The 16,000-nt window shown below is 44.2% G+C and overlaps 1 protein-coding gene across 1 annotated transcript in view; it reads right to left on the minus strand.

Moving 5' to 3' along the window:
• Positions 1-16,000, minus strand: part of Clul1 (clusterin like 1) — a 36,482-nt gene that overhangs the window by 4,188 nt on the left and 16,294 nt on the right. The window contains exons 5-8 of the mRNA XM_045135310.1: positions 12,950-13,117; positions 8,066-8,492; positions 3,955-4,092; positions 1,123-1,337 (exon numbers count right to left, since the gene is read on the minus strand). Coding sequence (XP_044991245.1) covers positions 1,123-1,337; positions 3,955-4,092; positions 8,066-8,492; positions 12,950-13,117 — 948 coding nt within the window. The remainder of the gene's footprint in view (positions 1-1,122; positions 1,338-3,954; positions 4,093-8,065; positions 8,493-12,949; positions 13,118-16,000) is intronic.

A 16,000-nucleotide genomic window follows, 5' to 3' on the forward strand; every position in this document is an offset into this window, starting at 1 on the left:
ATTTACTAGGTAGTTTCAGGGTGGCCTCGAACTCACGGTGCTCCTCCTACCTCTGCCTCCCGAGTGCTGGGATTTAAGGCGTGCGCCACCACACCTGGCAACTCATGTGTTTTGAATGCTTGGTTCCTAGCTGGGGCAATGTGGGAGGCGGAGGCAGAGCCTTGCTGGAGGAGGTGTGTCACTCGGGGTGGACCTTGAGGTTTATTCGCCCAAGCGTCCCAGTGTTGGCTGGCTCACTTCTCTGCTGCTGTTGTCCAGCTGGAGTTGGCCAGGAGGTGATATCCGGCCTCAGCTCTGCCATCTTTCCCCTGGAGACTGTAAGCCAAATTAAAAACCTTCCTTTCCATCAGCTGCTTTGGGTCGGGTGCTTTATCCCAGGCAAGGTAACTACAACAGCCTCACTAAGTTGTCCAGGCTGACCTGGAACTCACTCTGTATTCCAAAAGTGACCTTGAATTCACTATGTATCCCAGAATGTCATCCTGCCTCAACCTTCCCAGGAGCTGGATTTACAGGTAAACCACCATGCTTGACTTTATATCAATTTTATTTTTTGAGATAGGGCCTCACTCTAGCCCAGGCTGACCTAGAATTTACTCTGTAGTCTCAGGCTGGACTCGAATTTATGGGGAATCCTCCTACCGAAGCCTCCCAAATTCTGGGATTAAAGGCATGCACCACCATACTGGGCCCAGGTTAATTTTCTTCTCTTTCTTTCCTTCTTTCTTTCTTTCTTTCTTTCTTTCTTTCTTTCTTTCTTTCTTTCTTTCTTTTCTTCTCTTTCTTTCCTTCTTTCTTTCTTTCTTTCTTTCTTTCTTTCTTTCTTTTTTTTTTTTTTTTTTTTTTTTTTTGGTTTTCTGAGGTAGGGTCTCACTCTAGCTCAGGCTGACCTGGAATTCACTATGTAGTCTCAAGGTGGCCTTGAACTCACGGTAATCCTTCTACCTCTGCCTCCTGAGTGCTGGGATTAAAGGCATGCGCCATCACACCCAGCTTTAATTTTCTTTATAGACTATGAATTGCATGAAATTAAGTCTGCCTGAATGTAATCACAACAGAGATGTTTTCCAATTCAGATGTGATCAGGAAGTCAATCAGTAAGATCCTGAACCTTGCCATTACCTTCGTTGAATTAAAAATGTCCTGGGCTCTTCGAGTCTGCCTTGCCAGTTCAGCCACCCAGCCAAACTGCTCTCTCATCTTCCCCATCAGATACACGGTGTCCTCCAGGTGATACTGGGCCATCTGGACGATCTGGTCGTACTGCTGACTGGATACGTTGACCAATCGCAGGGCCTCGTGGAGTTCTACGTGGAGTTCGGGGACATCAGGACAGTCTAGCGCAGGTAGGACACAGGGAAGAGAAGTCCAGGAAGCAGGGATGTGAGTTACGTGGGCTTAAGTCCCAGAGGGTTACCAGTTAATGCCTGTGGCTAATTGTGCTTAACGTTGCCCACATCAATTTCAAATGAGGTCCAGTTTAGTTAATCATTTGGTTTTATAAACCAGAAACTGGGCTGGTCACAGAACTTAATTGTTAAAAATCTCCAATAAAGGGGCTGGAGAGATGGCTTAGCGGTTAAGCGCTTGCCTGTGAAGCCTAAGGACCCCGGTTCAAGGCTCGGTTCCCCAGGTCCCACGTTAGCCAGATGCACAAGGGGGCGCACGCGTCTGGAGTTCGTTTGCAGAGGCTGGAAGCCCTGGCGCGCCCATTCCCTCTTTCTCCCTCTATCTGTCTTTCTCTCTGTGTCTGTCGCTCTCAAATAAATAAATAAGTAAATTTTTAAAAAAGTTTAAAAGAAATAAAAAAAGAAATCTCCAATAAAGAAGTCGAGTGTTGTGGTGCATGGCTTTAATCCCAGCACTAGGGAGGCAGAGGTAGGAGGATCGCCGTGAGTTTAAGGCCACCCTGAGACTCCAGAGTGAATTCCAGGTCAGCCTGGGCTAGAGTTGCCCCTGCAGTCAGAAAGCAGCGAGATGAGAGTGCTGCAAATCAGTGTTTTTATTCAGCCAGGGTCCCAAACCTTGGGGTGCTGTCACCCACATTTAGGATGAGTCTTCTCAGTTACACTTTTCCGGAAACACCTTCATAGTCTTATCCAGAGGCGTGTTTCCATAGCGATTCTAAATCTTTTGCAGATGAACCATCACAATCCTAGCCAGTGAAAGTGATTTGCCTGGTGTCACGACCAGTGTGGTGGCTCATTTATCAAGATACTAATTTACACCGTTCTTACTGTGTCCTGCAGCCCCTTTCCTTGAGCCATTTTCTCCCCCCCCCCTTTTTTTTTTTTTTTTTTTTTTTTTGCTGTTGTTGTTTTTGTTTTGTTCTTTTTGGTTTTTCGAGGTAGGGTTGAGGCTGATCTAGAATTCACTCGGTAGTCCTTGAACTCATGGTGATCCTCCTACCTCTGTCTCCCAAATGCTGAGATTAAAGGCATGTGCCACCATGGCTGGCTTTTTTTCTCTTTTTTAGAGAGAGAATGGGTGCGCCAGGGCCTTCAGCCATGGCAAATGAAATCCAGACGCATGTGCCTTCTTGTGCATATGTGTGACATTGCACACTTGCATTACTGAGTCTGGCTTATGTGGGACCTAGTGATTCAAACATGAGTTCATAGGGAAGCACCTTAACTGCTAAGCCATCTCTCCAAGCCCATGTTTTTGTTTGTTTTTGGTTTTTTGAGGTAGGATTTCACTCTAGCCCAGGCTACTAACCTGAAATTCTCTATGTAGTCTCAGGCTGACCTTGAGCTCACCGTGATTCTCCTACCTTTGATTTCCAGTACTAGGATGAAAGATGTGCATTACCACACCCAGCTTTTATTTTTTTTTAATATATTTTATTTGTTTACTTATTTATTTTTGGTTTTTCGAGGTAGGGTCTCATTCTAGCCCAGGCTGACCTGGAATTCACTATGGAGTCTCAGGGTAGCCTTGAACTCACAGCAATCCTCCTACCTCTGCCTCCTGAATGCTGGGATTAAAGGCGTGTGCCACCGCGCCTGGCTTGTTGTTCATTTATTTGAGTGAGAGAGAGAATGGGCATGGCTAGAGCTTGCAGCCACTGCAAACAAACTCCAGATGCATGTGCCCCCTTGTGCATCTGGCTTATATGAGTTCTGGAGAATTGAACCAGGCTCTTTGGCTTTACAGGCAAATGCTTTAACCACTAAGACACCTTTCCAGGCTTAGCTTTTTTTTTTTTTTCATAAAAATTGCATTCTGGCTCTGGAAGGGTAAAGGTAGGGAGACCCATTTGGAAATCTGGGGGGGGGAAGCTTCCTGGGGCTTGTAAGGAAGATCCCCTTTTACTCTTCCTGTTTAAATTCTAAACAACAGTTGGTGATTGGCTCAACTGGACAGTGCTAAAGCCACTTTCCCATAACTATCTCACTTGCCTAAACATTGATTTTTTTTTCCCCCAAAATGGGAAGTTTTCCTTGATTAGTGGATTTTTTTTCTTTCTTTTGCAGTGAAGAGGGAGGAGTTGACCTAATTTGTTCTTTGCTCTTCTCTGCGCACGTTTGTTTGCTTGATCTTGAATCACAAAAACACTTCACAGGCACGGGGAGGGGTTGAGTGGGATGAAAGGTGTGTTGGCGTACTTTGAAAGGATAATGTCTATGGAAATGAGTGCACAGGGAGAGATGGCTCCACAGTTAAGACGCTGGCCTGCAAAGTCTAATGACCCGGGTTCAATTCCCCAGTACCCATGTAAAGCCAAATGCTCGAGGTGGTGCATGCATCTGAAGTTCATTTGCAGTGGCTGGAGGCCCTGGCATGCCCATTTTTTTTTTTTTCCTCTCTCTCTCTCTTTCTGTCTCTCTCCTTCCTGGTTGTAAACAAATAAGAAAAAAGAAAGAAAGAAATGAGTGCACAAGTCCTCGAAGGGGAAAGGACGTGAATTCTCTGACCTGGTACTATTGATTATTGAAAACAATAATTACTTACCTTCAGACAGGTACTCCTGACATTTTTGGCATCTTTTGTGAAATTTGAGACATCCAGTTACATTCTGGCCAAGTTCCTCACACAGTCCTCTGTCCTGTTCAGGCGACATCTCTGAATTCTGAACTCCCTGGTGCAAACCTACGGGGAGGACAAGATTCGCACCTTGATGTGCTAGACTTTCACTGTACAGAGACGATGCCCATTGCTTTTTCCTGCCCGTGCTTCCTACATCTCTTTCCTGTATTTTATTTATTTATTTATTATTATTTATTTATTTATTTGAGAGCGACAGACACAGAGAGAAAGACAAATAGAGGGAGAGAGAGAGAAAATGGGAGCACCAGGGCTTCCAGCCTCTGTAAACGAACTCCAGACGCGTGCGCCCCCTTGTGCATCTGGCTAACGTGGGACCTGGGGAACCGAGCCTCGAACCAGGGTCCTTAGGCTTCACAGGCAAGCGCTCAACCGCTAAGCCATCTCTCCAGCCCTCTCCTGTATTTTAACACAGGAACACTGGTTCCTGTGTTTAAATAAAACAGTGCTAGGGTAATTGGACATTTATTCAAAATAGCACATGGGCGCAGGGGATGGATGTAGCTCAATTGGTAAAGTGCTTGCTTAGCGTGCATGAAACCCTGGGTTCGATCCCCAACACCTCATAAATCATGCATCAGACTTGGAGGTGCATACCTGCAACCCTAGCACAGCGCTTAAGATTATTCCCTAAATAAGCAGGGATCTGGCTGGTGGAAATTTATTATTGGTATGCATGCACATGCACACATATATCCATACATGTATGGAATTTCGTTTTCTGGGAAGAATAATGAGGAGTTATTCATGGAAACTATGCATAAAGGGCAGCTTTTGTTTATTCTGTTTCCTTGTAACTTGAATTCTTTTAAAGTTACTGTGTTTATGTTTAGTCAGTATTAATTCTGACATCAATAGATTAAATGATTATAAGCCACGGCTTCCAGCCACTGCAAATGAACTCCAGACGCGTGCACCCCCTTGTGCATCTGGCTTATGTGGGTCCTGGGGAATTGAACCTGGGTGCTTAGGCTTTGCAGGCGAGTACCTTAACCACTAAGCCAACCCTCCAGCCTCAATAAGATTATTTTTTAAAAAGTGATGGAAACCACAAGCAAATGCCCTATGGCTCCTGCCTAATTCTTCTTTTTTAAAAATTTATTTATTTGTGAGGGGGAAAGAGGCAAAAGAGAGAGAGAGAGAGAATGAATGGGCATGCCAGGGCTTCCAGACACTTCAGATGAACTCCAGATGTATGTGCCTCCTTGTGTTATCAGGCCTGCACTGGTCCTGGGGAATCGAACCTAGGTCCTTTGGCTTTGCAGGCAAGCACCTTAACTGCTAAGCCATCTCTCAAGCCCCTGCCTAATTCTTCTTGACAAACAATACACATTTGCTCATCTGGGAGGGGCCCATCTCCTGTCTCCTCTGTTGAGTTTGCTATGTGCGGTTTAACCAGGGGAGGGATGCTAGCGACAGAAGTGGCTCTCTCCTTTGTGTTCCGTTGTGGTTTTTTGAGGAGGGGACCCAGGGCCATGTGCAAGCTAGAGTATTTTGTCACTGAGCTATATTCCCAGCCCTTTTTCATTCATTCATTCATTCATTTTTTTTTTTTTTTTTTTGAGGTAGGATTTCACTGTAGCCCAGGCTGACCTGGAATTCACTGTATAGTCTCAGGGTGGCCTCGAACTCACAGTGACCCTCCTACTTCTGCCTCTCAAGTGCTGGGATTAAAGGTGTGCGCCATCACGGCCTCTTTCATTCTTAGTATGTGCATTTACAGGGGTCCTGGACAGCCAGGGCAGGGGCGCATGGGCCTGCTGAGAGTGGGGAGGGGCGAGTCTCCAGATGAATGAGAAAGACCTCACACAGGCAGGAGGGGGTTGCAGTGGACAGGAAGCCACCCAGGTTTTAGAGTTTCTGCGTCTCGCCCAGTCCTGCGCACATTTGAGTGTATGCACAGGGCTGCCGCACAGTGTTCTGATGTTCACCTTACGATTAGTTTTCCAAGACAGCTGATACCTACTTAAAAGGCCAGGCAAAAACTGGGCTGAAGGGATGGCTTAGCTGCTAAGGCGCTTGCCTGCAAAGCCAAAGGACCCAGGTTCGATTTCCCAGGATCCACGTAAGCCAGCAGCTGCACAAGGTGGTGCATATGTCTGGAGTTCGTTTGCAGTGGCTGGAGGCCCTGGAGTTCCAATCTCTCTCTGCCCCTCTTTCTCTCTCAATCTCAAATAAATAATAATTTTAAAAAAAGGATTTTAAAAAACTACTTGATAACACACCCTAGAGTTATCTTCAGTCTACTACCCTCGTACTTCTGACTGTTGGATGAATCTGGAACCTCAGAGTGGAATGCCTGCCAGGTCAGTAGGTTTATATGAAAAGTTCGGCCTGGAGGAATGGCTATGTACAGCCAGATGCTACAAAGCGGCACATGTGTCTGGAGTTTGTTTGCAGTGGCTGGAAGCCATGGCTTGCCCATTCTGTCTGTCTGTCTGTCTCTCCTATCTTTCTTTGCTTGGAAATAATTTTTAAAAAAAATTTAAAAATTAAAAAAGAGGAAAGTTTGTCAGACCTTGACATGTAACCCCACAATTCCAGTAATGGTTGCTGTCCTCTGTCCATGGAACACTGAGGCAGGAAGGACTTGTTTTCCTGGCATCCATTTTTAAAAATTTGTTTTTATTTGAGGGAGAGAGAATGGACACTCCAGAAGCTCTAGCCACTGCAAATGAACTTCAGATGTATGTGCCGCCTTGTGCATCTTGCTTGTGTGGGACCTGGAGAATCGAACCTGGGTACTTAGGCTTCACAGACATGCACCTTAATTACTAAGCCATCCCTCCAGCCCCTGCCATCCATTTCTGAAATGTGTCAGGCCAGCCTTTCCTAGATAGAGGCCAGTTAGGCAATGTGGCAGTTCTGAGAATCTGATTCATAAGATGCCATCTATGGTGGAAACACATGGTAAACAGCTGTGGTAGCTTAGTTCGTTCCAAACGGGAGTGGCCTTTGTACTCCATCAGAGGCGGGGAGTGGAGGGCTGGGGAGATAGCACCCTGGTTTTAACCACTTTCTTGCAAAGCCTGAGGTTCCAGGTTCAAATCCCCAGTATCCATGTAAAGCCAGATGCCTGACATGGCACATGCATCTGGAGTTTGTTTGTGGTGGCAGGACTCCCTTGGCATGCCCTCTCTTTCTCAAATACCTCTAAAAATATATATATGTATATTGGTTTTCCAAGGTAGGGTCTCACTGTAGCCCAGGCAAACCAGGAATTTACTATGTAGTCTCAGGGTGGCCTCGAACTCATGTCGATCCCCCCTACCTCTGTCTCCCAAGTGCTGGGATTAAAGGTGTGTGCCTCCACATCCAGTGAAAAAAGTATACATATATTTTTTAACTTAAGCCAGATGTGGTGTCACTTGGTGTGCTTGGGCGGCAGAGGTAGGAGGATCCCTGTGAGTTCGAGGCCAGCCTCGGACTACAGAGTGAGTTCCATGGCATACCGGGCTAGACTGAAACTCTACCTCGAAAAATAAGATAAAAGAGGGAAGTCTAGGGGCTGAGAGTATAGTTCAGTTGGCCAAGCACTTACTGCTGAGGTGTGAGGGCCTGAGTTTGGCTCCCCAGAATGCATGTAGATACAGGGTATGCTGATGCGTATCTGTTGTCCCAGAGGATTTCCATGGCTTGCTGGCTACTTTGGGTTCAATGAGAAATCCTATCTCATAATAAATTATTAACTTATTAATAAACAATAAATTATTATCTTATAAATAAGATAGAGAGTGGTTGAGGAAGGCTGCTGATGTCAAGAATTGGCCTTCACTTTCACATACACATGTGGCCACACACACACACACATACCATACACACACTTACACAAGACTGGACCTGGTACACACTTAATCCCAGCACTTGGGAGGTAGGGACAAAAGAACCTAGAGTTCATGGCCAGCCTGGCTACATAGCTAGAAGACTCTATCTCTGAAAGGAGAGGAGAGGAGAAGGGAGGAGAAAGAAGGGGAGAGAGAGGGAGAGAGAGACAGAGAGAGACCCCTTTCATACTGGCCTGTGTCTTGTTTCCACGTTTCCCCCATTGCATTCAGCGTCTTGGCAACTGTTTCACGGACTCTTCCATAAATGGAGAGACTAAAATTGCAAAACAGCTGGAAGAAGTTGGGAATGCCCCACCTCTGTCCATCATCCTCTTTGTTTGGCCCTTTGGATAACGCTGGAGAAAAATGAGACTCCGTAAGGTCTAAATCCGACATGAAATATGATTGAAAAGCCTGGTCAAATTCTTGCTGCATCTGTTCGAAGACATGAAGAGTCCTGTTGAAGAGAGATTTCACGTCCACAGTCAGCTGGCTGAACACATCCTCCATCTGGGTCACTTGTAAATCTTCCTCTGTGAGCTTTTCGCTGGCAGGGAGATCATCTATAGCGTCACCAGGAGGAAAGAGAAACTGATAGATTTTCTTGAAAAACTGTTCAATCTGCTGGGTGGAGTAGGGGAAGAAAATAAATAAAAATGTGTTTTCTTTCTGCCCATTTCTTTTAAAAAATATATTTTATTTATTTATTTGAGAAAGGGGGAGAGAAAGAGAGAAAATAGGTATGCCAGGGCCTCCAGCCACTGCAAACGAATGCGCCCCCTTGTGCATCTGGTTTACATGGGTCCTGGAGAATCAAACCGGAATCCTTTGGCTTTGCAGGCAAATGCCTTAACTGCTAAGCCATCTCTCCGTCCCCTCTTTCTACCCATTTGTTATGGCAATTAAAAAAATATATATTTTTATTTTTATTTTTTCTTTATTTTTTAATTTTTTTATTAACATTTTCCATGATTATAAAATATATCCCATGGTAATTCCCTCCCTCCCCATCCCCACACTTTCCCATTTGAAATTCCATTCTCCATCATATTACCTCCCCATTACAATCATTGTAATTACATATGTACAATATCAACCTATTAAGTATCCTCCTCCCTTCCTTTCTCCACCCTTTATGTCTCCTTTTCAACTTACTGGCCTCTGCTACTAAGTATTTTCATTCTCACGCAGAAGCCCAGTCATCTGTAGCTAGGATCCCCATATGAGGGAGAACATGTAGCGCTTGGCTTTCTGGGCCTGGGTTACCTCACTTAGAATAATACTTTCCAGGTCCATTCATTTTTCTGCAAATTTGATAACTTCATTTTTCTTTACCGCTGAGTAGAACTCCATTGTATAAATGTGCCACATCTTCATTATCCACTCATCTGTTGAGGGACATCTAGGCTGGTTCCATTTCCCAGCTATTATAAATTGAGCAGCAATAAACATGGTTGAGCATGTACTTCTAAGGAAATGAGATGAGTCCTTAGGATATATGCCTAGGAGTGCTATAGCTGGGTCATATGAGATCAATCTCTAGCTGTTTTAGGAACCTCCACACTATTTTCCACAATGGCTGGACCAGATTGCATTCCCACCAGCAGTGCAGAAGGGTTCCTTTTTTTCCACATCCCTGCCAACATTTATGATCATTTGTTTTCATGATGGTGGCCAATCTGACAGGAGTGAGATGGAATCTCAATGTAGTTTTAATCTGCATTTCCCTGATGACTAGTGACATAGAACATTTTTTTAGATGCTTATATGCCATTCGTATTTCTTCCTTTGAGAACTCTCTATTTAGCTTCATATCCCATTTTTTGATTGGCTTGTTTGATTCCTTATTATAAAAAAATATTTTTATTTTGGGCTAGAGAGAGGGCTTAGCAGTTAAGGAGCTGGTGTGTGAAGCCTAAAGGCCCAGTGCCCATGTAAGCCAGGCGCACAAGGTGACACGTTTTTGGAGTTTGTTAAAAATTAATAATTCTGCAGAAGCCAGGAAAAGGTGATTTAACTTTTTTGTTGCTGTTTTGGTTTTTTGAGGTAGGGTCTTACTCTGGTCTAGACTGACCTGGAATTCACTATGTAGTCTCAGGGTGGCCTTGAACTCATGGTGATCCACCTACCTCTGCCTCCTGAGCGATGGGATTAAAGGTGTGCGCCACCACGCATGGCTAATTTAACTTTGAGATAATCTCCTAACACCCTTATCCCTTATTTGACTTTGTGGAACGAGGATCTTAAGCTCCTCCTGGTTTAAATTGGCAGAGTGATAGCTGAAATGGTCAAGTTTCAAGTATAGCGAACAAGCCACAGGCTGCTATACCAGAAGTTGGCATATGCCACTAATGACTGGCTACCATGGAATTTCCCTGAAAACTGTGACAGAGTGGTTGTTTTTTATTTCTTAGTTTTTATTTTTCTTTTAAAAGTATTTATTTGCAAGCAGAGAGAAAGAGAGAATGGGTGTGGCAGGACCTTTTTGCCACTGCAAATGACCTCTAGATGCATACAATCATTGTGCATCTGGCTTTAAGTGGGTTCCGGGGAATGGAACCTGGGTCATCAGGCTTTGCAGGCAAGTACCTTTAACCATTAGAGCCGTCTCTCCCTCTCTAGGCCTTATTGTTTTTCTTTAGTGGAATGTTATTTATATCTTTTTACTTTTTTAAAAATTTCTTTGCAAGCAAAGAGAGGGAGAGAATGGGCCAGGGCTTCCAGCCATTGCAAACGAACTCCAAATACATGTGCCACTTTGTGCATGTGTTTTTACCTGGGTACTGGGCATTCAAACTCAGGTTGTTAGGCTTTGCAGGCAGGTGCCTTAACCACTAAGCTACTTCTCCAGCACATATGTCTTTATATTCTTCCTTTTGTCATCTCTTAATTAGTCCATGGGGGAAAAATACAGATGAACGTATCTGCTCTGAACTGTAGATGCTGAATATGGCTGAGGGACAGTTATATATTAGCTTACTTAGCAATGATTATATATTAGCAAGGATCAAAATCCTGCTTGTTATAGTAAAAAAAAAAAAAAAAAAAAAAGAAGATGATGATGATCCAGGGGCTGGAGAGATGGCTTAGCAGTTAAGGCGTTTGCCTGCAAAGCCAAAGGATCTCGGTTCGATTCTCCATGACCCACAGAAGCCACACAAAGGAACACATGTATCTAGAGTTCATTTGCAGTAGCTGGAGGCCCTGGCACATCCATTCTCTCTCTCTGTCTCTTTTTCCCTCTCAAAGAAATAAATAAATATATTTTTAAAAACTTAACAAAAAATGAAGACCTAGTCATAGAATTAGGAGTACCATTCAGTGGAAGATAGTCCGAGCAGTCACGGGAGTGACGTCTAAGCCTGAGTGGACCATACTTGCCCTTATATGATAGCCCTGGGATGTGTTGAATATTACCAACTACTGAATACCATTTCTTTTAAAAAAATATTTTATTTATTTATTTATTTATTTATTTATTTTTTGTTTTGCAGCTCAGAGGACAACTTTATTTTATTTTATTTTATTTTTGGTGGAACACACAAAAAAATATTTTTAGTCGGGCGTGGTGGTGCACGTCTTTAATCCCAGCACTCGGAAGGCAGAGGTAGGAGGATCACCATGAGTTCAAGGCACCCTTGAGACTCCATAGTGAGTTCCAGATTAGTCTGGGCTAGAGAGACCCTACCTCAAAAAAAAAAAAAAAACAATACAGCCGGGTGTGGTGGCACACCTTTAATCCCAGCACTCAGAAGGCAGAAGTAGGAGGATCAGCATGAGTTCGAGGCCACCCTGAGACTACAGAGTGAATTCCAGGCCAGCCTGAGTTAGAGTGAGACCCTACCTCGAAAAAAAACAACAACAAAAGGACATACTCCAATTAGTACAAATGCTATATGGAGAGCGAAACTCCATTCCATCTCATATTCAGTTTGCTTCTTGAAGCGGAGAAAAATCCAAGCCAATCAGCTGGTACATGGGGAAGGGCTCATCTTAGGTAGGTCACCACCTTCTGTGATTCCCTCTGCCTATAAGAAAGCCAAAGGGGATGGCACTGAAAGCATGCCAGGCCTACAGGGCACACAATGGGCAGGACAAAAGGAGATGGGAAGGTGTGAGCGTGTAAAAGTACAGATGTATGTATGTTACATGGGGAAATAATATTGAAAGAGATGGCACAATGGTACACTCCTGTGCAGCTGGTACTAGCGAGGGACAGCCACAGATTCAAAGCCAATCTATCTTCATAGTGAAACGGAAGAAGGCAGGGAGAATGAATTTAAGAAAAACATTTTTTTTTTCGAGGTAGGGTCTCGCTCTAGCCCAGGCTGACCTGGAATTCACTATGTAGTCTCAGGGTGGCCTCGAACTCACGGTGACCCTCCTACCTCAGCCTCCTGGGTGCCTGGCTCAAATTTAAGAAATTTAAGAGGCAGAGAGTATATTCAAATATGTGGCCTCCGGGAGAAAAAGAAAATTAAAAGATTGAAATCAGACACTGTAATACTGTAATTGACAATACAGTTACACAAAACATTTATTCGACACCTGCAATGTTCAAACAAAGACAAGCACTATGTGATCCCTGCCCTCAGAGAGCTTACAGTCTCATAGGAACATGTCCACCGGTAGCACATAATGAAGCAGAAAGAGTTGGGGGACATCTAAGGAGGTTACATGAAATATACTTAAGCAGAGGAATAAACACTGAATAGATGCTCTCCATTCCAAATTATGCACTCACAGATGGTGACATAAACATTAATGTTAGATTCTATGTCACTTTTTACAGATACGCATATTGGGTTTTATGTTGTTGTTTTGTTTTGTCTTTTGAGGTAGGGTCTCGCTCTAGCCCAGGCTGACCTCACATTCACAGTGATCCTCCTACCTCTGCCTCCCAAGTGCTGGTATTAAAGGCGTGCGTCACCATGCCCGCCTAATGTCAGATTCTAGATCCCCCAAGATCAATAGCAGATCAGTCATCTCTGTTGTAAATATTAGTATAATTAACAAAAAAGCAACGTGGCCTGGAGGTCCTAAGGACCCTGATGTGCTGAGGTTTCTTTTCTTCTTACCGTATTTTTCACAGAGGATGAACCAGGTTGGCAGGTTGAATGAAACCTCATGCAGTTACTTTGCAGGCACGGTGCGCACTCGTTCCAGGAAGCCATAGAAGCAACTTGGCATAACTTCTCTTCTTCCTCCAGATGTTCTTGAACTTCATTCATAAGTTTCAGGGCCTCCTAATTAAAAAGTAGAAACACAAGTCCTACTTACTTTCCATGATTCTTTTATTTATTTCTCTTACACATATTTTAGTTTATTTTTATTTTTTATTTTTTTGTCCATCTTTCTTTTTTTGAGTGATAAATGATATTTTATTTTTAAATTTTTTATTAGCATTTTCCATGATTATAAAAAAAACCCATGGTAATTCCCTCTGTCCCCCCCCCCACACTTTCCCCTTTGAAATTCCATTCTACATCATATTACCTCCCCATCACAATCATTGTAATTACATATATACAATATCAACCTATTAAGTACCCTCCTCCCTTCCTTTCTCTTCCCTTTATGTCTCCTTTTTAACTTACTGGCCTCTGCTACTAAGTATTTTCATTCTCATGCAGAAGCCCAATCATCTGTAGCTAGGATCCACATATGAGAGAGAACATGTGGCGCTTGGCTTTCTGGGCCTGGGTTACCTCACTTAGTATAATTTATTTTTATTTTAAAAAATATTTTATTTATATTTATTTGACAGAAAGAGGGAGAGAGTGAGAGAGAAAGAGAATGGGTGCGCCAAGGCCTCCAGTCACTGCAAATGAACTCCAGACACATGCGCCACCTTGTGCATCTGGCTAATGTGGGTCCTTTGGCTTTGCAGGCAAGCGCTTTAACCACTAAGCTATCCCTTCAGCCCTTTTAAAAATATTTTTAAAATTTTTTGGTTTTTTGAGGTAGGGTCTCGATGTAGTCCAGGCTGACCTGGAATTTACTATGTAGTTTCATGGTGGCTGTGAACTCATGGCGATCATCTTACTTCTGCCTCCCCAGTGCTGGAATTAAAGGCGTATGCCACCATGCCTGGCTAGGCTTTTATTCTTGTGCCTCTGCCTAGACCCCTGGTCTCCTTTCTAAAACTTCTAAGACTGACCCCTCTGTGCCTACTTGGAGTTTGGAGGAGCGAGAGATATGGGACCTCAGAGTAAATAAAGGCAAGCGTCAGGAGAAAAACACATGGGAGAAAAGTATCTGTTCTTAAACCAGGTGTGGTGGTGCACACCTTTAATCCCAGCACTCAGGAGGCAGAGGTAGGAGGATCGCTGTGAGTTTGAGGCCACCCTGAGACTCCATAGTGAATTCCAGGTCAGCCTGGGCTAGACTGAGACCCTACCTCGACAAACCAAAACAAACAAAGTTTCTGTTCTTAAAATCAATTTATTGCAGTTTTGTTTGTTTTCTGAGATGGAATCTCACCCTGTAGCTCAGGCTGGCCTCCACCTTCTTTTTTTTTTTTTTTTTAATTTAATTAATTTATTTATTTATTTGAGAGCGACAGACACAGAGAGAAAGACAGAGGGAGAGAGAGAATGGGCGCGCCAGGGCTTCCAGCCTCTGCAAACGAACTCCAGACGTGTGTGCCCCCTTGTGCATCTGGCTAACATGGGACCTGGGGAACCGAGCCTCGAACCGGGGTCCTTAGGCTTCACAGGCAAGCGCTTAACCGCTTAGCCATCTCTCCAGCCCATGGCCTCCACCTTCTTGCCGTGGCCTGGCCTCTCATGTGCTGACACTGCAGTTGTTATTGTACGTGTCTTTACCAGTGGGAGAGACCAAGGAAATCGCCCTGCGCCATGCTCTTGAACATCCCTGCCTGGCGCTGGTTGTCTACTTTCACCCGTTGCACATTTCTGGTGTCAAGGCAGCAAGGAGATCTGTGTGGGAATGGATATGTGAGGGTTGGAGAGATGGCTGAGTGGTGAAGGCGCTTGCCTGCGAAGCCTAAGGACCCATGTTCAACTCTCCAGATGCCAGATGCAGAGGTGAGGCAAGCGCAAGGTCACACACACCCACTAGGTGGCGCAAGCATCTGGCGTAGGATTGCAGTGGCTGAGGCCTTGGGGTGCCAATTTTCTGTCTCCCCTCTCTATTTCTCTAAAAAAGTAAAAATAAAAATATTTTTTTTAAAAATGGGTATTTGAGCCAGGCATGGTGGCACATGCCTTTAATACCAGCACTTGTGAGACAGAGGGATCACTGTCAGTTCAAGCCTAGCCTGAGACTACGTAGTGAATTCTACGTTAGCTTGAGCTAGAGTCACACCCTACTTGGACAAACAAAACAATACAACAACAAAAATAATGGGCATTTGACCTTAGCAGACAAAGACCCTCCTGGGCTTTCCCAGGACATTCGGTCTTGTGCATTTTGCTGAAACTCTCTGTCCCCCAAAACCAAGTTCTAGATATGCTCAGTTCTGGCCGTGGTCACTGTGTCCCCTTGGGCTAATTACTTAATATGTCTAAGCCCCAGCCTCCTCATTTGCACATCGGAATCACAGCTTTAGGCTTCTGTATTCAGTGAGGTTAAGAAGCATGATAATTCTCAGACTGACTTCCGCTCAGTGCAGCGGAGCAAGCCAGTGACCACTGACCGAATCACACGCAGCCAGCGAGTTTCAGGAGTGAAATGTTGCCATGGCTGGCGTAGATCCCTGGCGTGGGAACGTCCCTAGCTGTTCCTGTTTGTAAGTAGTCCACCCATGGACAGAGCCCATTCTTCCCACTGTCTCTATACTTTGTAGCTCATCAAAACATGTCAACTGGATTTGTCCCAAGGGACAAATCATTGAATGTGGCCTATGGTTTTCTATTTTATTTTATTCTATTTTATTTTTGTTTTTTCGAGGTAGGGTCTTGCTCTAGCTCAGGCTGACCTGCAGGGTTTTCCATTTTAGTAAATACAAGTTTCAGATGCTCTTGATTTGGTCCACACCTGTACTTGGGTGGTGGAAAGAGGAGGATCAGGAGTTCAAAGTCATCCTCAGCTACCTAGTGAGTTCAAGGTTAGCCTGGGCTCCATGAGACACTGTCAAACAAAACTGGTGTTGTCAATAAATATTA

The sequence above is a fragment of the Jaculus jaculus genome, chromosome 15, assembly GCF_020740685.1.
Source record: "Jaculus jaculus isolate mJacJac1 chromosome 15, mJacJac1.mat.Y.cur, whole genome shotgun sequence".
Taxonomy (NCBI): Eukaryota; Metazoa; Chordata; class Mammalia; order Rodentia; family Dipodidae; genus Jaculus; species Jaculus jaculus.